We start from the raw sequence: 24,258 nt of genomic DNA on the forward strand, positions 1-24,258 counted from the left end.
AATATACTGCAGTGCAGTCTAGTGCTATTAAATACATACTACTGTACTTACATACTAAAATGATACTGATCACATATGCAAACTACTATTTACTATTAGTATACTATTTACTACTAATTACACTAACCTACAACCTGTCACTGATAGTAATCTGTGTACTAAATACAAATTCAAAATGATACATATCAATTACGATATTGTGCAAACAGTACTGTCAGATACAAAAAGTATTTTCAGTCACTTTAAATTCTAGATATTACATCTTTGATGTTAAAGTTGTTCTCTCCAGCTCAGTTTAATTTAGAATGCTATTTAAACAATAGTATTCACTGATAACTGCCAAGACCAAACACAGGCATTTTAGGATTGATGCATCAGTATTTAAAGCTGATACAAATAGTTTTTGAGCCATCTAGCTGTTAACAGAGGGTATTTCTTATAGATATATATATTAAATGAGAAATAAGACAGATTACTGCTTTGCTGTTGCTATACAGATAAGGTTTTGCCTGTTAATTTGATCTCTGCAATTATTGTGTCATGTGTTCAGCTAAGAATAGGCTACAGTAATAAGTCAAAGAAAAAAAGAAAAATAACAAAGGCAGTGGTGCCGGCTTAGATATACAATTATACACATGCCACCGATGAACACAGGGCTAGAGCTGATCAAATGCAGAACGATCTGCCTTCTATCTGAACATCACCATCACCATGGTTACCGTGCACAACTAACTGCATTTCTGCAACAATTAATCGTTTTCCCTTAGGTTTAATTAAAATAAATGTCAATTCAAAATAAGTTCAATGGCACATTATGGGAGCCCTAAAGGTATTAGATGGATTCTAGGCTGCTAATATGTCTGGGCTAAAACATATAACTAATACATATAACATAGATTGCCTGCAGTTTTATAGTGTACGTCATGTTGTTCTACAGGGCAAGCTCTGTCATATTCCTCAGAATGCTAAAACAGGAGTCTTTGGAATATACCAGAGATGGCAAAACAATAGGATAGTGATTGTCAGGAGCAACAGGTGTGGCTGCACAACCTTTGTGCCAAAGAAACAGGAAGACAGTGGTGTTGCAGCTGCTGTCTCAGATCTACACCCTCTGAGTGGTTTGAAGCAATAAGGTGAAAACAGAAAGCTCACCACTGCCTTCAGCAAACAAATGGGAAAAGGAATACCTTTAACCCTCACATTTTTTGACAGATGTACACAATGCAGATATTGAACATTTCATTCCTGCTGTGTTTTTCAAATTTAAAAAATCTGATTGTATTATATATTTATTTATAACAGTAGCAATGAAACAGTAATGTAAATATAGTGTATTAAATCAATCTTCTCGTGTTATTTTGACACAACAGTTTTGTTTAATTATCTGTTTATTCCCCCGCTATAGAAACCTCAGGGACAGGGATTATTAAGTCCTAAGACTTTAGTACAATACTATCCAAAATATGTTTGAAGCCTTGACTTTAAATACAGTAATTGTGTTTACTGTAGGTAAACACTGTCAATGCTGTAAATAACTTACTCCTCACAAGATTTCTAATTCTTAATATTCTTTACCATGTAGCTTTGATGCAAATGGACAGTATTTCATAAAAACAAACACAACAGAATATAAATAATAGGTTTTTTTTAAATATTGTATCTAAGAAAATGCTCAAATCAGTGTATTTTGGTACTTTTATCCTTTTTTGTAGGCATGATTAAATGTGTTTATTTGTGAATTAATATATTTATTTATGCCATGATGCCTGACTAGTTTTCATTACAAGCTATGACCATTACCTAAGTGAAATATAATCAACATATTAAATTATTATATTAGAGAGTCAATAAAGAGACTTATAATAACAATTTAAAAATATGACTATTACAAGTTACAGAAAACAATTCTGCACTATCCAATTGATGAAAAAAAATTGATTAGTGTTCTATCTGTCTATCATCACAATTATTAGACAAAATCAATGGAGATTCATTCAAACTCTCAGTCAAGAAATATATGTATAGTCTTTTTGGCTTCTTTCAGCAGTTCATCAATAGTGGTATATAAAGAAGGTTAATAAAAGAAGCTAGGGATATAATTTTTCACCAATCAAAGGCCAGGAAAGGTCATTCTCTGTTTCTGGACTTTCCCCTCAGAGCCGCTGAATGGCAGAGGGCAGAGCTCGTCCCACCAAGCCAGTCCCAGTGAGAGAAGAAAGGAGCAAAGTTGGTGTTGGGCTTTTGATGGTGAGCATCATGCTTAATAGATCCTCCCCACAAGCCAAAGGGAATCAGGTTATGGAGAGACCAGGGGAAATCGTAGCCACAGTGGTCATCTGTGGAGATCCAGATGTTGAAGAGCATAAAGCCCCAGGTGGTGAGGCAGTGGCACTGCAGGAGTAGAGGGTCCACTGTGGTCCAAAAACCAACACAGAAAAGCTCCCAGGCTGATAGATGCTGTGTGACCAGACTGAAGGGCTCAGAGTACTGGTGGTGAATGGCGTGGAAGGTGCTGTAGAGCCATCTTATTTTGTGGTGGAGAAGATGCCACAGGTAGTATTGGAAATCAAACAAGATAGTGCAGCCCAGGATGCCAAACACAAACTCAGACAGAGTAGGTGCATCTTTGGGCAAAGGGGTTGGGGGCCTCCAATACCACTGGCCCACTGCTGTTGGGAAGATGTAGACCAGGTGGTTGTATGTGGTGACACCCAGGGTTGTCCAGATGTTGCTCCAGGTGATTGGCGACTCTGAGTGGATCTTGTACTTGTTAATGCTCGGGCACACCGGCGCCAGGATGTCCAGTACTGTGAAGATAGCAACTAAGAGGAGGTAGGTGGACACAGACAGGACAACAGGAAAGAGAGGTGACCTCAAGGTGTCTTGATAGTTACCATGCAGGTAGTCCCAAAACGGCTGCAGTAGAGACTGTTGAGGAATTCGAAAAGTGACATTGGCCATGTGAATGGTCCCATAACAAAAGGTCTGAAGTCTGTTCAAAGCCATATATTTAAAAGAAATTAGGTAAATAAATAAAGAAATTGTAGGAAATGTGGTTAATCTTTCTGGTTTGATGCAGTGAGGCAGTGAGTGATTTCAGGCAAGCTTGCATCAATCGTCTTGAAACTGGCTGATTAGTGCTGCATTTATATGCTTTCAGGCGCCACCTCCTTTGTGAGAAGTGTATGCTTCTTCTGCGCTCCTTTTTCTTCATCAGGAATGAAGCCAATAGCAATGCCAGTAGCAATGCCAGTGTTGCACAGCTCAGGGCTTTGACCCAAATATGAATCCAAAGGTCCTGCACATTGGAATAAGAATATAATGCAACTATGTGACTGAAATGTTAAGTAAAGGATTATATTTCTGTATTTTTTCATGCAACTGTAAAACAAGTTACTTATACTCCTTAAACTGTTCTATTCAATCAGAGAACAAAATTACGAATTATAAACACTGAGTAGCTGAATGACATGTTTTTAACAGGCACCAGAGAGGGCACATTAAAGCTGTCACAAAATATACACATTACAAGAAACATGATACAGTGAGAGCAAGAAAATACTACACACAACTGTACCCATGTCTTCACTGACACACACCTACAATCATTACAGTTTTCTCTCTATAAATAAGTGTGTAAGAGTAAAATTAAATATCGATTTAAAAGAAGACAGAATATGAATTGGCTATAGATTGTAGGGGTATTGTGTTAATTATTATCCAATATTAATGCATGCCTTCCCTTGCAGTACCTCCTGACAAACACCAAGAGGCAGGCAGTCACCTGCTTTGGAATAAATTGGAGCAGGGCTTTGGGGATTTGACCTACAAGTTCAATGACGGAAGTGGAGGCAGGACTCATGTGGACTCTCAGGAATTCTAACAGGGTAAGGCTTTAACTGATGCAAAAGTATATTTCAGAGGAAGATTTGACTTTGACAAGTAAAACGTATCATAATAGTACTCTTCTTTACGCACCATAATAATATCTAAGATGATTGCACAGATTGAACAAAGAAATTGCTAACAATGTAGACACAAATCCTGTGAGAAATCTAAGAAATACTAAATCTTACGTATGACATTGGAGTGTCACGTACATGCTTCAGAGTATTTCAGATCATTTTCAAGTATGTAAAATAATTGCCTGATACGCTATCTGAAATAAATAATAACACCCAGCTTTCGTGCTAAATGTATTTGATGAAAGGACTTTGGTTTAATGAACCTGAACATTTTGTTGTGAAAAAGCTGAATGAATACAAATATGTAACTGAAAAAAAAGGGGTTGAGACTTTTTTGTTTTCATCATCATACTGCAGTTTTGATGTACCTCTGACTATTAAAAAAGCTTTTTTATAAAAATAATGTGTTTAGTTTGTTTTTCTTTTCTTTTTTTAGGGGTGGGGGCCTGAGGTAATGTGGAATAAACAATAATAATACATACATTACCAGATTTAATTACAGTACAAATACAAAACAGAAATTATGTTTTTAATTTAAAATTCAAATGAGTTTGGGACTTTTAAAATACAGATTCAGACAGACTGGACCCATTGGTCACAAAAGTGATCTGGTACTTGAATTGTGATGAGATGTAGGAGTGTGTATTTACAGCCTTTGGGAGTTACAGTCCAGCATGTGCTATAGTTATCTTTAAAGTGTCACAAGTTAATACCTGAACAAATCTTACATCATCCATGTTAATGAAATTATTAGTTTAATATTGTAATTAAAGGACAGATGGTATGAAATCCAGAAGACCTGCAGTTTAGCACCACTGGGATAAAATGATTTGGCTAACAAAAAGGAAGCAAAAAAAAAAACTCAATCAATTTTCCATCAGTGCAGCTCTGAACTGTATTTTTACATATAGGGTATTTTAATTAACTACCTCACATCAGTGTCTATTTAGAGCCTGTGACAAATCCCTGTGATGCACAGACTTGGATAGGGAACAAGAGCCGTTCCACACTGGCATGACAGAAGCTGCAAGACTCAATTGGGCTTTTGTTGTGGAGCCGAGGGAATAATGTGCCCCAGGAACTGTGTGATTGCTGTGTACAACACCTGACGCAAGGATGGCAGAGTTCAAAGCTTTATTGGGCAAGCGAGACCCCAGGGACATATCTTGCTACGGTGTAGGAATAGTGAATAGCAATGCAGCACAATCAATTCAAACAAATGTTATTATTATTAATATTATTGTTATTATTATTATATCTGTGAAGAGGAGCACTCTTGGTCAGCTTTTACAAGTACTGACTAACCTTTAGGAACAAGGCCCACATAGATTATTTAATAGGCTGTACAGTTTGGACACAACTACACCCTGTTCAATGTTATCACTATAGGAATCCTTCCCTTCATGGGGAGCCGAGACATTTAAAAATGTGTCACCACTCCTTACAGCACTTCATGTGAAGGGACAGGATGTCCTATCAGTAAATAGCAGATCCTTGTTGTTACTTTTCCATCTTCCTTTATTTATTTTATAAAAACATGTAGATTATATCAGAAATACATTAATATTGTACTCAATTAATAGTTTCACATAGTAACCTCTGTTTATTACATCCTAATATCTTCAAGAACAATTGTGTAAACACATTAACACCCATACAGAAAAAGAGGAACAGGGGAGGGAGAAGAAAGGGGGATCATTATAATAGTCAACATAAATGAAATAAAACTGCAATATGAATATCCCTGTCCTGCTACTGATCTAATTGTTTTGAGGCAAGATAGCATCCTGTGATGACGGTGTCCCTAAGTAGAGAATATTTAACGTCCTGTGAAACAAGTGAGAGACTCGGGAATAACAGCTAATTAAGGGACAGTATCTGTTTTCCATGTACAGGATGAGATTAATTAATTTAAAACGTTGCCATTGACAGCTCACCTGCGGAATTGATTACATCAGGTAAGAGGATGTGGGTGTTTTAGACAGAGGCAGGCTATCTTTATAAACAAGGACTGATGTATCTTCGTTCACATCATTTCTGGACTCTAATCAGGTAAGTTGGAAAAATTGCTGTTAATGTGGTGTTTATTGTTTAGTAATAAGGATTCTGGTGTCTAGTAACCTATATTAACCTTAAGAATATAAGAATATTACAGTAATGTACTTAGCCCCTAGCAAAAGGCTATGTGTGTATGTATAATAGAGAATTTAATGATAATAATAATAAGGAAAATGCCTATGACGAATAATGTGTATTTGCAACTGAACACACTGTTTATTTGTATTTGTACTTATTCATGATTTGTTTTCTCTCCACAGCTCACCTTCCCCACCATCATGCCGAGCAAACTGGAAGGTGCCATGGACGCCCTCATCAATGTCTTCCACAACTACTCCGGCAACGAGGGCGACAAGTACAAACTCAACAAAGGCGAGCTGAAGCAGCTGCTCACCAGCGAGCTCACCGACTTCCTCACGGTAAGACTGCGCAGGGGTTTGCAGAGTTATCGACCTCCTGCCACTGTAATAAGACTCGTTTACAAAGATGAAATAGACTGTTGATGGAGTACATACATCCATGAATCAATCAATATAATCAATCAATGTGTATAGCGCCTTTTCGCAGGGTAGCCACAGAGTGCATGCTATTTTATATTTTGTAAACGTAATTCTTGAATAAAGATTGAAACAAAATCCATGTACCCCAAGGGTAAAAACTCCACATTCCAGAAATGCATAAATAAGCAGCACAATGATATAGATAGATAGATAGATACTAATTTAGACGAATTAGTGCATTTGTAATCACTACTGTAATCTTACCGCATATTATAATTTCAGTTTTAGCTTTTCCTTTTACGTCTCACACACTCGTTTCTTCTGTTTTTAAATCACATTGCGGTTCAGAGACAAACATAATTTAAAAGAGGACTAAAGTGATGTTATGATGAAATAATGATGATTAAAAGTGAAAATAATGATGATTCACTTATTATAAGAAATCCCTCTTACAGTATATGCACAGACAGGAAAAAGTGACGTAAAAGTTACTGAAGTAAATTAAACAGGATGACTTACGTGCTAGTTAAATTAGAGAACAAAGTTGCATTATTTTTGTTATTGTTGCTTCTACTACCACAAAACATTTTCGTAGCAGCCTTTGATCTGTGTACTTATACAGGTATGCCTGTTGGATTATGTAAACCCATGTAGAAAAATGTTAAAAAACAATAATAATTTTATTTTTTTGCATAAATTAGAATAACAGTTTAATTCAAACACAAAATCACACAAATATGATCTGTTAATCAAATATGCATATTTAAAATAACTGCAAACTTGCTCCTTTGAAATGCAGAGTTTATGGATATAACACACCCCAATAAGAAAGTGCAGGACATAATCATTTTCAGCTTATTTACATTCTTTATAGCTTAAATAGAAATAGTTTCAAATGCAGAAGCACCTTCTGTTCTTAACCTTGCTGTATCAGCATCAGACTGCATGAATCGTATTGGGCTTGTCTGTGTATCCGGTGATCCGCGGCTGATGGGATGTAAGCCTGCTTTGGGGTAGATAGTGGACCAGTTACTTGATTTATTTATTTATTTATTTAGTGAGGAAATGAATGGACTGTCTCCTGTGTGATAAGGCGGTGTGTCTATGACTCTTCTCCAGATGAGAGGAGAGCTTCCTCTGGTCGCTGATACGCAGCTGCTGCAGTATCTCTGGAGACTAAACACATCGCTTCTGCTGCAGTGCACTGCACATATAGTTTGCCTTTCTTATTATTTCCCCCAAGCTACTCTGTGCCTGGTGCTCCTGCTCATCTGTCATTCCCTGAGCGGAAAGTTTGCACCTTACAAAAACAACAAGAAACACATGAACAAACACACAGTATATTTTACTCTTTTGCTATAGTTTATTAGGAACACTCATCAACCCAGAGTTGTGCATGACTAGTTGTGGACACCGATCAACATGTCTAGGTAAAACGGTCCAGAGATGACAAAGCGATTGATCAACTGTGGAGAACTGATCTATGGAGTCTGTATTTTTCTGCCCCTGTTTGGATCAATTGATGGGATTAAAAAATATTAGTCCTTCACACTCAGTGCAGCATCTTCTTATGTCAATTTATATCTGCTTGAATTTTGACACCATATTGATTTGTTATATATGATTATACACAAATACATAAATGGATGGAAACACATTTTGATGCAAAACCTTTGTTGGCCAGCTTTATACAGTGCCTACCATCTTCTAGTATATATTACACCTTGATGCTCAATTAAAATGAGGTCCCCCTCTCAAAGTTACCCCTCCCCCGCTGTCCCAGTTTTTCACTGTCACCCCCCCGCTCTCACAGTTTCTGACCCCCCCCCCCACCCCACTGCAACACTGGCATTTCCTCCACTTTGCACATTAGTGCACACTTTGCACTCCACTTTGCACCTACCTGTTATTAAGACAACAAAAAGAGAAACCAGATAAACAAGACTCATTTATTGTTAGGTGTTATCTAATTGTGTTGAAAAACACCCCAAAAACATTTACTTCTGTTATATGATTTATTTCACTCTGCTGTCACATTTCTGATAAGACTAACTAACCCTTAGAATCAGATTGATCTGTTCTTTGCTTTTATTTTCCACCTAATACCAATGAATAATCAATTGTTTGATTCTCTGTTTCAGTCTCAAAAGGATCCAATGCTGGTGGACAAAATCATGAACGACTTGGATTCCAACAAAGACAACGAGGTGGATTTCAATGAGTTTGTGGTGCTGGTTGCTGCTCTGACAGTGGCTTGCAACGACTTCTTTGAGGAACAACAGAAGAAGAAGGCAAAATAAAGATTATGTTGGTGATGTCTTCACCAGATAATGATGTTCATGAAAATAAATAAAACTATTATTTCTTAAAATGTCTTGTAAAGTTTGAAATAATTAGCATTCAGTTTCTGTTTTAATACAATATTTAAAGGCATGTCATCTTTATGACAGGTTTCTCTTTACTGCTGCATTTTCAATTTACAACAGAATTGAATGGATTGCCAAGCTAAAACCTGCACACTGCACACAGAGAAAGGTTAAGTGTAACAGCAATTCTATTTAAATTGCCACTGAATCCTGTTAGTGTAATATTACTCATGATTTTATGACCCTTGTTCCACATTTATAGGTTTGACAGATTTTATTCTTCATTCTAGGCAGCAAGGTCACTCAAGACCAGTAACAACTTTGCTGACAATGATCTATGAATCAACCAACTAAGTACTTACTATGGAAATTTACTTTTAAATGGTCTCATGTGATTTTTCATTTTGTTGCTTAGTTTTTCTCAAAAGCAGTCTATTAAAAAACTAAGCATTTACCCCTGCAATGCAATTTAAACATAGTATTTTTTAATGTAATTACGATTACATGTAAGTATAAAAGAACAAGTTAGTCTACATCAATGGATGTAAAATACTGCAGTGTATGTTTTGTTTTATAACAGTGTACATTTTAAGGACATGTACTCTGCAGCCCAGTCATGTTCAGTTTAAGCTACAAAATAAAGGCTGCTTCTCCAGTTTCTCCAGCAGTAAAAGCCACTGATGTGTTTCTGATTTGTGTTCCCTTCTTTTCAACTGAAATAAAAGACGTCATGAGGTGGACTTGTGCATTGTGAAGTGTGGATTTACTTTTTAACTGGAGTGCCTTAAAAGGAAATACAACAGAACTACTGCACTTCTGACAGACCTAATGTAGGCTATATTTGCTCCATTTTTGACAGACATGTAAAACAGTAGGCATTTAAAATTATAAGAAAAACGTGAGAAAAAACAGAGAACTTGCCTATGTTTTGTTTGTTTATCTGTTTAGGCCTATTTACTTTATTATTTTGCAGATGCCCTTACAAAACCCATTTCTCAAAAGATGTATAGAATACAGTCAAGTACAAAATATAATATACAGCAATATACAGTATAAGGAATAGTTAAAGTTAAATAAAAATAAGTACAAAATACAGTGCAGAGTTACATCCCTAATATATTATTAATTTATTAGCCAATTTATTTCCTTATCCAGGGTGAGTTAAAGCTTACACAAGAAAATAACACACAAGTTATGGACTACCACAGTCTTCATTATTCATCATTATGGAAGTTGGATAGGCTGAACTAGCAGGTGAGTAGACCATCTTGTGGGGGGTGATGGGAAAGGGATTCTTATTCTTCTTTTTGTGGAACGTATGGTTCAAAACCTCTTAAGAAGTGTAAGTGTTCAAAGAACTGTCGTTTAATTTATTTTCTGAACTGGAGGCCGACATAATCTGTATAAAATAAAATAAAATAAAAGTACACACAAAATTGCTGTGTTAATAGTAAGCAATTGAAACAGTTTACTAAGAAAATAAGTTTTGGAAAATTCAGTCCACTGTCCATTTAATTCAGCTGGGAGTATTTAAACATCCTGACAATTGAAAGACATTTGAGACATTTGTATTTCCATTTCATTATAATTAATTGTATTATCTTCAGTTTTGTCTCCATGCTTGTTATCACTTTCAACTGTGAACAAAGGGGATTGAGGGTACATTATCATAACGTAATATGCCCATTCTTAACCAAATGCTCCTATTTAAAGAATGACTGAACTAAACATTTCTGAGCTCACTGGGATCTGGCCCAGTGTAATCATTGCTTTGTGTTAATTTTAAAGCTTTGATGCAGAGTCACTTTGAGCTTCTAGTCCTTGACAGCAGTATATCTGTTGATATAGTTTGTTTGACTTATGATGATGGACAGAATTAAAACAGTTAGCTAAAGCCTTTTTAATCAGGATAATACTGATCCTATACGTAGCAGTTCAGGAAGGTATTTGATGTGTTGCTCCCTGATGTCTTAACGAGCCTTTATTGCTAATTGAATACCTGTAGATCACTTGAGATTAAACATAGCTTTAGGACATCGAAAGAGGCCTTTGAGGACTAGTTGGTTTCTCAATTGTCAATCTTTAAAAGAAGAAGGACAAAATAAGCTTCAGAAGACTTTAAAAAGCCAGCATCAGGCATTGCCATACTGGCGCAAAACATGGATGAAACATGAAGAAGTTGGAAAAAAGTTCCACACTGTCAGCAAACACAGCAGTGAAAAATGTTGTGCCTCATGAACACACACAACCCTCCATCATGAGGGATGTGCTTGCTGTTGAAAGTTATCATTATAAATTGTGGACTTTACATATATGGCAGTCCTGTATCAGGGCGGTAACTGACCATAGCTGGGACAGCCCTTGATCTGTAAGTCGCCCTGGATAAGGGTGTCCAAAAAATAGTAAAAGTGACCTGCCTAAGCATGCAAAATATATTTTACATGAACACAGGAGAGAAACTTCACTGACATGTGCATGACTAATACAAAGGAACAGTGTTTGTCAACACACCTCAGCTTAGCTATGATTTGTTAGCATACCTGATAGCACACAATGCACATGGAATGATGAATGTAGAAAGTACCTGATGAGTGCTCAAGCAGGAAGAGTTGACTTTATTCTTGCCCATGTCTGAGTAGTATAATTACATTACTTAGGCATTTCACCTCTGTGAGTGAAACTTCAGACACGTTGCTTTGATGTTATTCTGGTGTAAGTGGACAAAGCCTCTGGAGTCGCTGCCTCCTTTGTTTCTTGTCCAAATGAATTTGATGCTGCTGATATTGAAATGACAACGTGGAGATAGTGACAGATTGTTGGTGGTCTCTCTGATGGTGTGAACTGATGTTGTAATGGCCAGAAGGTATTTTCATACGTTCATGGCTGTATCATAACTCTAGGTATCCTATTTTGAACATTTTTCATTAAAAGTGTTTCATATACTGTCAAACACTTGAGCCTGGAGATCACAAAGAAAATCATGCCACCATTCCCTCTGGGTCTGACTTGACTGAGTGCACTGACAGATTATTTGTTTGCAGAAATATCGGGTACATGTCAGATGATTCACAGTTTTGGAAACTAGGTACAATCATACAGACTAGGTTAGAGTAAGTTCTACAAAGCACTTCAATGCTGAAGGATAATGCCCAAGGAACAGGTCATTAGCTCTGAGGACTAGCCTGCTTAGGCAGTGTATATAGTGTGTCGATTTCATAAAGCCTGCTCTGAATCCACAGAAGGATAATGGCTGCTGATCTGTACCTGAGTTTCATGCAGGTTACTAAGATTGTGTCGGACAATTTAGAAGCAGAAATTGCAGTGGGTTGTTTGATGCAGTGTGCTGTTACAGGCTGATGCAATCCCCAGGAAAGCACTCTTGCACTGCTAAATTTAAACTATGTAATCTGGCATATTCATATAAGTACAGACCGGTGTTTCCTAACCTTTTACAGTCTGAGGCATACTTATATGAATCGATGGTTTGTGCAGATGTCCAAAGATGATGTGTCCTATTCGCTGTGGGAGTGACACGCTGGACAAGACGGGCTGAAGCTGCAATAACAGAAAAAGGTTTTATTGCGGCCTCAGGAACACAACCGCCAAGCGCTGGACAAAAGTAGCGTATTTTCTTTTTTAATTGAATTGTTTTTTGTTGCACTTTAGTTAATCAGACAATTGGCATTTGCAGACCTGTGGCACTCTTTCCACAATCAGTTTAATGGGTAGAATGAGAGATTGAAGGAGAATCAGAAGGAGCAAAGGGACAAGAATGGGCAGCCATGGCAAGACATGGGAACTCAAACAATGGGACTGAAATCAGGACTGGGAAAAGTTATAAAACATATCAACTCTCTTCTCACCATGAACCATCTCCACTGAGTCTACAGGTGTAGTCAGTTTTTCAATGCCATGGTGAGTTTAATTACATCTGTGGAGAAGCCCCTGCTAATCAGAAGGTGGCGTACATATGCATGCTGTAGGTTTCTGAAGTGATGTACTGACCTGTGTACACAAAGTTGTTGGGTTGTACTCTTCAAGAGGTGCTTTCCTGCCAAGCGTTTATTTGCTTTGATGTGCAGCCTACACAAACTACTGGAGAAAGCATTGATACCTGTACTACCAGTTCAGAGTAACACATAACCATGTCAGAGATGCACGTTCTTGACAACAGAAATTAACACTTAATAGATGACAGTTAATGAACGGGTTGAAACCTATGTGTGCATTCAGAGGATATTATCCTTAGCCCCTAACCCCTCATAACCATAATTCTGATCTTAACATATTACAAGTCCCTGAAAACAACATGCTGAGGGCAATATTCCAGATGAACCATCTATGTAGACTAATGAAAGTGAAAATGGAAGGAATGACGCACTATCTGACAAGAGTGCATGTCAGATAAGATGACTTCCTTAAACCAATAATGCATTTAAAGAAACGTTACAATCGGATACATGGGAGAGGGACACTTCAATGGACCTGAAGTAACAGAGCAGCTCTAGCCTCCACATCTACTGCACAAACTGACAGTGAAAAAAAAAGGACTGGGGATGTTGATGAACCTTTTATTTGCCCTTGACTTCAGCCTATTTATAAATCCTTTTCACTGTCACTGTTTAGATAAGTTAGATGATAGAGTGCATGTCTCGGTATCTGGAAATAAACCCCCTTTGCTTATTGTTCACGTTGTGTTTCATATCATTTAGGGGGTGGATTGTTTCCTGTAGCAATTGCAAGTGTGCGTCACTCCCACAAAGGACTCTCAATTCCTCTCAGATAGAATCTTGCCTTTGTTTCAATTTCCTTCCAAGAAAGAGACTCAAAGGGGCATCTCTCAGATGCTTTGTTGTTGCAGAAAGCAAATAATACAGCATCAATGAATTATCTGTCCCCTGCATCATCATTTAAATAAGTATGTGGAAAACTATAAAAAGCTAATAGTAGCTTTTTTTTTTTGCTGCTGAGGTCAACAAAAGGGATAGTTTTCAAAGACTTTGTAGAATTGTAAAGTGGCATTTTACTCCTCACTGGATTGCTATTTGAAGCTAAGGACTTGAATTAAATGAAACTTTTAAATAAGCACACACACATTGTATACAGCATATACATTTTAATATGACTTATGACTCTGGTTGTATAAATAGCATCATATAAGCCAGTGGTCCCCAAACCTGTCCTGGAGACCCCCCTGCTGGTTTTCATTGCAACTGAACTCTTAATTACTCAATTGAATCAACATTGCAATATTAGACTCAATTATGTAATTAAGAGCTTGTTTGTAACAAAGTTTGTATCCAGCAGGGCAGGAGGTCATCAGGACTGGTTTGGGATTGGGAACCACTGATATAAGTGGCCAGTCTGAACATAGTGGTCCAGCTATGTGCAGGAGTAACTGTTAAGGTCAGTAGGCCACTATCTTTTGGACCTAACTGTAGTGATCCAACCCTATGTATCGTTCACTGAAGTGGCGTTAGCCGATTGTTTGTTTGGCATAAGTGTTATTTGTATCCTACGTGTTAAAAAGAACAATACTTAAGAGCTCTATTACTACTTTACATACTTACTTTTATAATTTAGGTTTTTTCGCAGTAACATTAATTGATTACAAATTGTGCTTGGTGCATTGGTTTCATTGTCGTTTTTTTACATTGAACTAGTCCAACAAGGGTATTGGGGGTTAGCTGTGGGAGGAGCCAGCGTTACCTCCCTCTGCCTGTAGGCTACCTAAAGTTTGTTTGTTTTTGTTTTTAGTTATGTTTTTTCCTTCCAGTTAAATTCAAGATCATGCTGACTTGGCCGATCTCCTGTGCCCCGTTACCTGCAGGCTCTTCTCCCTCAGCATCTACAACACGGCCTCCATACAGTCCTAATACAGTTAAACCTGTCCAATAAATGCAGATTAATTCAAATCAGGTAATGAAGGCCTCAGGGGGAATAAAAACTGAAAACCATTGTGCTGGTATTGCTCCACAGTTGTGCACCCCTGACATAATTAAAGTAGATGTTAAGAAAGTTGTTCATGCACAGTCACCTGCAGTAGATGAGGTTTATTAGTTTTTTTGTAATGCAAAAATTTAGATATTTTGGTTGGAGTCTTGCTTTCCTGTAAAAAGAAAAAATATGATAAAACAAACAAATAGATCAATAGTGCAAACAGAAGTTTTTTGCAAAATATAATTTTCAATTTTGGATGAATAATTGTTGCAAAATGGCATCCTGCCACCATCTTGTTTCACATAAGAGCACCATTCTTTACAGTATATGTACATGATACATGCCAAATTTAGGATTAAGTAATAGGTTTTCAAACAGGATCTCTTTGCCATATTGTTTTATGGAGGAATGCAATTTTTGCATATTTTAATTTTATTAGTGCCAGAATGATGCCTACTAAGTTTGGAGTAAGTGTTGCAAAGAATGCACAAACAGTAGTGGTTTGAAGTTAAGGCCCTTTGTGGAAGACAGATAAGGTGGCAATTTTGATATATCTGATGAAATTCCTTTTGTCTATGATTTGTTTTTGAACATTTGATGCAGTGAAAATATGGCTTTTCAATGCAAGCCAGATGACACTTGCAGACTGTATATTCTGAAAAAGACAGAGGTGAGAATATAAAATTATGATCATTAAGAGTTAATTTATTCAGCATTGGTAAATCGGCAATATATATATATATATATATATATATATATATATACGGTACTGTGCAAAAGTTTTATGGAGGTGTAACAAAATGCTGTGAAGTAAGAATGCTTTCAAAAATAGACATGTTAATAGATTATATTTATCAATTAACTAAATGCAAAGTGAGTGAACAGAAGAAAAATGTACATCAAATCCATATTTTGTGTGACCACCCTTTGCCTTCAAAACAGCATCAATTCTTCTAGGTTCACTTGCACAAAGTCAGGGATTTTATAGGCACATAGTCAGGTGTATGATTAAACAATTCTACCAAACAAGTGCTAATGATCATCAATTCAATATGTAGGATGAAACACAATCATTAACTGAAACAGAAACAGCTGTGCAGGAGGAATAAAACTGGGTGAGGAACAGCCAAACTCAGCTAACAAGGTAGAAATTTCAAGGCAGACAGGGGTTTCCAGATGTGCTGTCCAAGCTCTTTTGAAGAAGCACAAAGAAATGGGCAACGTTGAGGACCGTAGACACAGTGGTCGGCCAAGGAAACTTACTGCAGCAGATGAAAGACATCATGCTTACTTCCCTTCACAATCGGAAGATGTCCAGCAGCGCCGTCAGGTCAGAATTGGCAGAAAACAGTGGGACCCTGGTACGCCCATCTATACTGTCCGGAGAAGTCTGGTCAGAAGTGGCCTTCATGGAAGACTTGCGGCCAAAAAGCCATACCTCAATGTTGCAACAAGGCCAAGCGACTCAACTGTGCATGAAAACGCAGGAACTGGGGTGCATCAGGGAGGCATCTGACTTCTGATCAGTCACTTTGCATTTAGTTCATAGATTATATTTATCAATTAACATGTCTATTTCTGAAAGCATTCTTACTTTGCAGCATTTTTTCACAGCTGCCTAAAACCTTTACACAGTACTGTACATGATTATAGGAATGGGAATAGACAGGAAAAGCTTTACACAGTACTGTACATGATTATAGGAATGGGCCACTGCCAACAAATGTAATGAGTCGCATGTCTAAAATTCACTAAAGGTTTAGCAAACGAGTCCAGTGATTTTGATTTTCTTTCTAAAGGTATCAATGTTTCTGTAGATCCAACCTGTACCTCCAACAAGGCCAAGCGACTCAACTATGCATGAAAACACAGGAACTGGGGTGCAGAAAAATGGCAGCAGGTGCTCTGGACAGAAGGCAGCTTGTTCGTCGAAGGGCTGGAGAGCAGTACATGAATGAGTGTCTGCAGGCAACAGTGAAGCATGGTGGAGGTTCCTTGCAAGTTTGGGGCTGCATTTCTGCAAATGGAGTTGGGATTTGGTCAGAATTAATGGTCTCCTTAATGCTGAGAAGTACAGGCGGATACTTATCCATCATGCAATACCATCAGGGAGGCATCTGATTGGCCCCACATTTATTCTGCAGCATGACAATGACCCCAAACATACAGCGACAGTCATTAGGAACTATCTTCAGTGTAAAGAAGAACAAGGAGTCCTGGAAGTGATGGTATGGCCCCCACAGAGCCCTGATCTCAACATCATCTAGTCTGTCTGGGATTACATGAAGAGAGAGAAGCAACTGAGGCTGCCTAAATCCACAGAAGAACTGTGGTTAGTTCTCCAAGATGTTTGAGCCAACCTACCTGCTGAGTTTGTTAAAAAACTGTGTGCAAGTGAACCTAGAAGAATTGATTCTGTTTTGAAGGCAAATATTGATTTGATGTAGATTTTTCTTTGCATTTAGTTAATTGATAAATATAATCTATTAACATGTCTATTTTTGAAACCATTCTTACTTTACAGCATTTTTTTCAAACCTGCCTAAAACTATTGCACAGTACTGTATATATACATACATACACACACAACACAATGCAAGAGCTCCCCCCCAAGACAAACATAAGAACCCCCTCCCCCCAACCTCAAAGACAGACATATGACCCCCCCCCCAGCCCACACCCAAAAATAGGCAATATATTTGTAATGCAAATTTGAACAACTTAAACGATTTTACCACATTAATAATACTTATAATAAAAAAGTTAAAACATTGGTATAACTTTAGAAGTATTAAAATCTTTGTTATATTTAAGAGGAAAATAATAGCGCATCCATTTGTTTTTATGGGGGTGCATTAACATATTTGATTGCCCAATGTACCTAAGTTTATACTGATAGTTAAGATATAATTTAATAGATAATTCAACACAAACTGAAAATGTATCTGATTAAACATACCGTACTAATATACTAATATTGTGTTGGTCCCCCTTTTGCCACCAAAACAGCCCTGACCCGTCGAGGCATGGACTCCATTAGACCTCTGAAGGTGTGCTGTGGTATCTGGCACCAAGACGTTAGCAGCAGATCCTTTAAGTCCCGTAAGTTGCGAGGTGGGGCCTCCATGGATCGGACTTGTTTGTCCAGCACATCCCACAGATGCTCGATTGGATTGAGATCTGGGGAATTTGGAGGCCAAGGCTACACCTTCTTCCATTGCTCCGTGGTCCAGTTCTGATGCTCACGTGCCCATTGTAGGCGCTTTCGGCAGTGGACAGGGGTCAGCATGGGCACCCTGACTGGTCTGCGGCTACGCAGCCCCATACGCAACAAACTGCGATGCACTGTGTGTTCTGACACCTTTCTATCAGAACCAGCATTCACTTTTTCAGCTACAGTAGCTCGTCTGATGGATCGGACCACACGGGCCAGCCTTCGCTCCCCACGTGCATCAATGAGCCTTGGCCGCCCATGACCCTGTCGCCGGTTCACCGCTTTTCCTTCCTTGGACCACTTTTGATAGGTACTGACCACTGCAGACCGGGAACACCCCACAAGTCGCTCAGATCCTTACGCTTGCCCATTTTTCCTGCTTCTAACACATCAACTTTGAGGACAAAATGTTCACTTGCTGCCTAATATATCCCACCCACTGACAGGTGCCATGATAACGAGATTATCAGTGTTATTCACTTCACCTGTCAGTGGTCATAATGTTATGGCTGATAACCATATACAGTGAGGGAAAAAAGTATTTGATCCCCTGCTGATTTTGTACGTTTGCCCACTGATAAAGAAATGATCAGTCTATAATTTTAATGGTAGGTGTATTTTAACAGTGAGAGACAGAATAACAACAAAAAAATCCAGAAAAACGCATTTCAAAAAAGTTATAAATTGATTTGCATGTTAATGAGGGAAATAAGTATTTGACCCCTTCGACTTAGTACTTGGTGGCAAAACCCTTGTTGGCAATCACAGAGGTCAGACGTTTCTTGTAGTTGGCCACCAGGTTTGCACACATCTCAGGAGGGATTTTGTCCCACTCTTCTTTGCAGATCCTCTCCAAGTCATTAAGGTTTCGAGGCTGACGTTTGGCAACTCGAACCTTCAGCTCCCTCCACAGATTTTCTATGGGATTAAGGTCTGGAGACTGGCTAGGCCACTCCAGGACCTTAATGTGCTTCTTCTTGAGCCACTCCTGTGTTGCCTTGGCTGTGTGTTTTGGGTCATTGTCATGCTGGAATACCCATCCACGACCCATTTTCAATGCCCTGGCTGAGTGAAGGAGGTTCTCACCCAAGATTTGACGGTACAGGGCCCCGTCCATCATCCCTTTGATGCGGTGCAGTTGTCCTGTCCCCACAGCAGAGGATCACGGCTAAACTGATGTGAAGATATGCATGGTCAGTTTTAACATTACAGTTTGGGTAATGATTTACATTTATTTAAAATATATTACATCCTAAGACAAATACACAAACACAAATTTGCAGGATCAAATATAACCTCTTTGTTCTCCTCCCTCTCCTCCTCCCTTGACTCTCTCTGTCCTCTCACGTCTCGTCCTGTCCCTCCCTCCCCTCCTCAGCTTTGGATCTCTTCCGTTCTCTGCTCGACCCGATCCAGTCTGTGTGCCTCTGAACAGAAGTGGAAGAGGTCCAAACTCCCAGCTGCCCTCGAACTCTACCACTCACTACTGTCCACATTCTCCTCCTCACTCACCTCAGCCTTTGAATCCTCTGTCAACAACCCCCGTAAACTCTACTCCACCTAATCCTCCCTCTTCGCCCCCCGTCCCCCTCCTCCTCCTTCCACTCTCTCTGCTGATGATTTTGCCTCCTTCTTCTCCAAGATCACAGACATCCACAAGCTCTTCAACAGTCGTCTCCTCTCCCATGCCGCCCAAGTCTCCCACCGATCAAGCTTCCTTTTCTTCATTCTCACCTCTTTCAGACTCTTTACAACTCCATTTCAATAACTTCCAGTCTTATATAATGCTCTACTACAGACATGAATAACTTTAGTTATATCTATATCTAGTAAACATTTACAAAGCAGTTTAAAGATATATTATATAACATACCATGAGCTTAGCTTTTTTATATATACATGCAATGTTTGTTTACCTTAAACATTTACAGAAACAATCTTACACAAATGTATATGTGGACATACAAACATTGTATATGTATATTTAGTTTCAATATTGAAAAGTTATAGAAAAAACTGGAACACAATAAAGAATTGTGTTCAGCATCAAGGAAAATAGCAATAGCATTTGACATCAGTATTGTGCACAGTTTTTTAGAACATACTGGGAATAGAACATAACTTTACAATGATTTCCTGCTCACATGATTTACACAGGTAATATAAATCATAAGAAGTGGATTTAATATGCCCACCCTCTCCAGATAGGCAGGATGTTTAAGCAATATAGGCTTCAATTAAATTACTGTTATCGTGTAGTATGGCTGCAGATACTATTTTGCTAAACTGAATCTTATTTGTTTTGAGAACATTTAAAAATAGACTGGATAGGATCCTTGGATCACTTAGATATTAATGAACACCAAACGAGCACGATGGGTCGAATGGCCTCCTCTCGTTTGTAAACTTTCTTATGTTCTTATGAGTGTTTTCCTGAGGAGAGTTCTGTATTCATGCTTATATAGATGTGTGCTCTTCTCTCAAGTGGTTTCTTGCGTGTTTGTGGTAATGTATATGAATAGATATAAAAAGCAACCTCTCTTAAATAAGTGTATATAAGAGTTGAGGACTACAAGCTTTTGAAGACTTATTTAGAAAAAGCCCACAACTGAAATAACATCAGGTTTCACATACTTCCCATGAAGTTATTTGAAGCCTGTGAGGCAGAGATATTTCAGAGAGATGGCCAGCACATAAAGGCTGCTGTAACACCTGGATAGAGCGCCCACACTGCTCGGCCTGTTAGAGTGCTTATCTGCAGAGCAGGCTCTGAGAGAGCCTGACAGGGTGAGCCTATTAAGTTCATAATGATTCAAAGGATTGACATTGGTGGGTCAAAGAATGGTATAATTCAAGAGATTGTTATCATTGTAATGAACAGAGTCCCATGGCCTGGTAAAATAAGGCTTCAGGACAAATAGGATGATAACAATGTCATTTGTTCTTGCAAGGAATAGGAAAGGGATTCATATCAAATACATTAATTTAATCAAGCAAGGCCAAAGCTTCCTTTTACAGTGGCTTTAATAAATGTGTGTATGCTAGGCAAATTTAAACTGATTTTTCTCTAATCTTGGTCTGATGTCTTCTAACATGTAATGTGAAGTTTCATGGTTCTGCATCCTTTTTAAATCCTTCAGGTGCCCAAATATTTAATGTAGTCACAGTAGATGTTTTTTATTATTATCCTGATGGTGACTAATTGGTGAAAATTACCTGAATTGTTTTCCATCGAGAAGTTCATTTAATTTATTCATTGAATTTGAACCTCCCAGTTTCAGCTTCATCACTGCCTTGGAAAGGGATGCCTAATGGCAAGAAAGTGCTGCGTACTTTCTGACATTTGCTTATTCCCAGATGGTCTGTAATTATATTTGTCATGGAAAGCGTTATTCTTAGTCTTGAAAACAGGATCAGGTGTGAGAGAAGAACTGCTTTACTTCTTAAAGTCCCAGAGCCGTTAACCACCACCAACACTGAGTTCAGGGAGTTTCACATCTGTGTCACTCTAGGTTTGTTATTTTAATTACAGTATTAATTTAAATGCCAGCATCACTGTTCCACGACTACACTCATTTCAGGAGACTTGTTGGCTTTATAAATATCTCATGAGCATAATTTATCTGTATAAAACTCATTTTATATATATATATATATATATATATATATACACCGATCAGCCATAACATTATGACCACTAACAGGTGAAGTGAATGACACTGATAATCTCGTTATCATGGCACCTGTCAGTGGGTGGGATATATTAGGCAGCAAGTGAACATTTTGTCCTCAAAGTTGATGTGTTAGAAGCAGGAAAAATGGGCAAGCGTAAGGATCTGAGCGTCATCGGGTCACATTGTGATGGCTAGACGACAGGGTCAGAGCATCTCCAAAACTGCAGCTCTTGTGTGGTGTTCCCGTTCTGCAGTGGTCAGTACCTATCAAAAGCGGTCCAAGGAAGGAAAAGCGGTGAACCAGCGACAGGGTTATGGGCGGCCAAGGCTCATTGATGCACATGGGGAGCGAAGGCTGGCCCATGTGGTCAGATCCAACAGACGAGCTACTGTAGCTCAAATTGCTGAAAATGTTCATGCTGGTTCTGATAGAAAGGTGTCAGAACACACAGTGTGTCGCAGTTGTTGCATATGGGGCTGCGTAGCCGCAGACCAGTCAGGGTGCCCATGCTGACCCCTGTCCACTTCCAAAAGCGCCTACAATGGGCACGTGAGCATCAGGACTGGACCACGGATCAATGGAAGAAGGTGGCCTGGTCTGATGAATCAGATGTTGACTTGGCCTCCAAATTCCCCAGATCTCAATCCAATCGAGCATCTGTGGGATGTGCTGGACAAACAAGTCCGATCCATGGAGGCCCCACCTCGCAACTTACAGGACTTAAAGGATCTGCTGCTAACGTCTTGGTGCCAGATACCACAGCACACCTTCAGAGGTCTAGTGGAGTCCATGCCTCGATGGGTCAGGGCTGTTTTGGCACCAAAAGGGGGACCAACACACTATTAGGCAGGTGGTCATAATGTTATGGCTGATCGGTGTGTGTATATATACAGTATATATATATATACACTCACCTAAAGGATTATTAGGAACACCATACTAATACTGTGTTTGACCCCCTTTCGCCTTCAGAACTGCCTTAATTCTACGTGGCATTGATTCAACAAGGTGCTGAAAGCATTCTTTAGAAATGTTGGCCCATATTGATAGGATAGCATCTTGCAGTTGATGGAGATTTGTGGGATGCACATCCAGGGCACGAAGCTCCCGTTCCACCACATCCCAAAGATGCTCTATTGGGTTGAGATCTGGTGACTGTGGGGGCCAGTTTAGTACAGTGAACTCATTGTCATGTTCAAGAAACCAATTTGAAATGATTCGACCTTTGTGACATGGTGCATTATCCTGCTGGAAGTAGCCATCAGAGGATGGGTACATGGTGGTCATAAAGGGATGGACATGGTCAGAAACAATGCTCAGGTAGGCCGTGGCATTTAAACAATGCCCAATTGGCACTAAGGGGCCTAAAGTGTGCCAAGAAAACATCCCCCACACCATTACACCACCACCACCAGCCTGCACAGTGGTAACAAGGCATGATGGATCCATGTTCTCATTCTGTTTACGCCAAATTCTGGCTCTACCATCTGAATGTCTCAACAGAAATCGAGACTCATCAGACCAGGCAACATTTTTCCAGTCTTCAACTGTCCAATTTTGGTGAGCTTGTGCAAATTGTAGCCTCTTTTTCCTATTTGTAGTGGAGATGAGTGGTACCCGGTGGGGTCTTCTGCTGTTGTAGCCCATCTGCCTCAAGGTTGTACGTGTTGTGGCTTCACAAATGCTTTGCTGCATACCTCGGTTGTAACGAGTGGTTATTTCAGTCAAAGTTGCTCTTCTATCAGCTTGAATCAGTCGGCCCATTCTCCTCTGACCTCTAGCATCAACAAGGCATTTTCGCCCACAGGACTGCCGCATACTGGATGTTTTTCCCTTTTCACACCATTCTTTGTAAACCCTAGAAATGGTTGTGCGTGAAAATCCCAGTAACTGAGCAGATTGTGAAATACTCAGACCGGCCCGTCTGGCACCAACAACCATGCCACGCTCAAAATTGCTTAAATCACCTTTCTTTCCCATTCAGACATTCAGTTTGGAGTTCAGGAGATTGTCTTGACCAGGACCACACCCCTAAATGGTTAGATAATTGCATTAATGAGAAATTGAACAGGTGTTCCTAATAATCCTTTAGGTGAGTGTATATATATATATATATATATATATATATATATATATATATATATATATATATATATATAATTGTTTTATTGTTGTTTACTATGGATCCTGAAAGCATGAGCTTTCCCTAAAATACTTACCTACTCTCTGGTGCTCAAGCCACAAATACTAGACTCTTCTGATGCCTAGTAAATCAGTCATCCCAGAACGTCTTTGAAGGAAAGGATGAATGAGACGGAGATCATCAATTGTTTAGTTTCCTAGACTCCTAGAGTCCTAGAGTTTTAAATGCTCTATAGACACTACATGTTTTCATGCCTCTCAGCTGTACACTTTAGTTTACCAGCTGGGACGCCAGAGAAACATACTGTTCCAGTCCCCATTGAGTCACACTTCTCTAAACCTCTTTCTCCAGTCCCCTACTGACACCTGAAACAATTTCAAAGGACCTCAGGCAATAG

At 38.8% G+C, this 24,258-nt stretch overlaps 2 protein-coding genes across 2 annotated transcripts; one reads left to right on the forward strand and one right to left on the reverse strand.

Moving 5' to 3' along the window:
• Window positions 1-2,127: 2,127 nt before the first annotated feature.
• ch25hl2 (cholesterol 25-hydroxylase like 2) lies at window positions 2,128-2,961 on the reverse strand. Its single transcript, XM_066711688.1, has one exon. It carries the CDS (start codon window positions 2,959-2,961, stop codon window positions 2,128-2,130), a length of 834 nt encoding a protein of 277 aa, XP_066567785.1.
• Window positions 2,962-5,790: 2,829 nt separating this feature from the next.
• Window positions 5,791-9,599, forward strand: s100z (S100 calcium binding protein Z). Its single transcript, XM_066711708.1, has 3 exons — window positions 5,791-6,017; window positions 6,284-6,442; window positions 8,665-9,599. The coding sequence occupies exons 2-3, from the start codon at window positions 6,302-6,304 to the stop codon at window positions 8,821-8,823; spliced, it is 300 nt and encodes a 99-aa protein (XP_066567805.1). The 5' UTR covers window positions 5,791-6,017; window positions 6,284-6,301; the 3' UTR covers window positions 8,824-9,599.
• The last annotated feature ends 14,659 nt before the right edge of the window (window positions 9,600-24,258 follow it).

Source organism: Amia ocellicauda, chromosome 8 (assembly GCF_036373705.1).
Source record: "Amia ocellicauda isolate fAmiCal2 chromosome 8, fAmiCal2.hap1, whole genome shotgun sequence".
Lineage (NCBI taxonomy): Eukaryota > Metazoa > Chordata > Actinopteri > Amiiformes > Amiidae > Amia > Amia ocellicauda.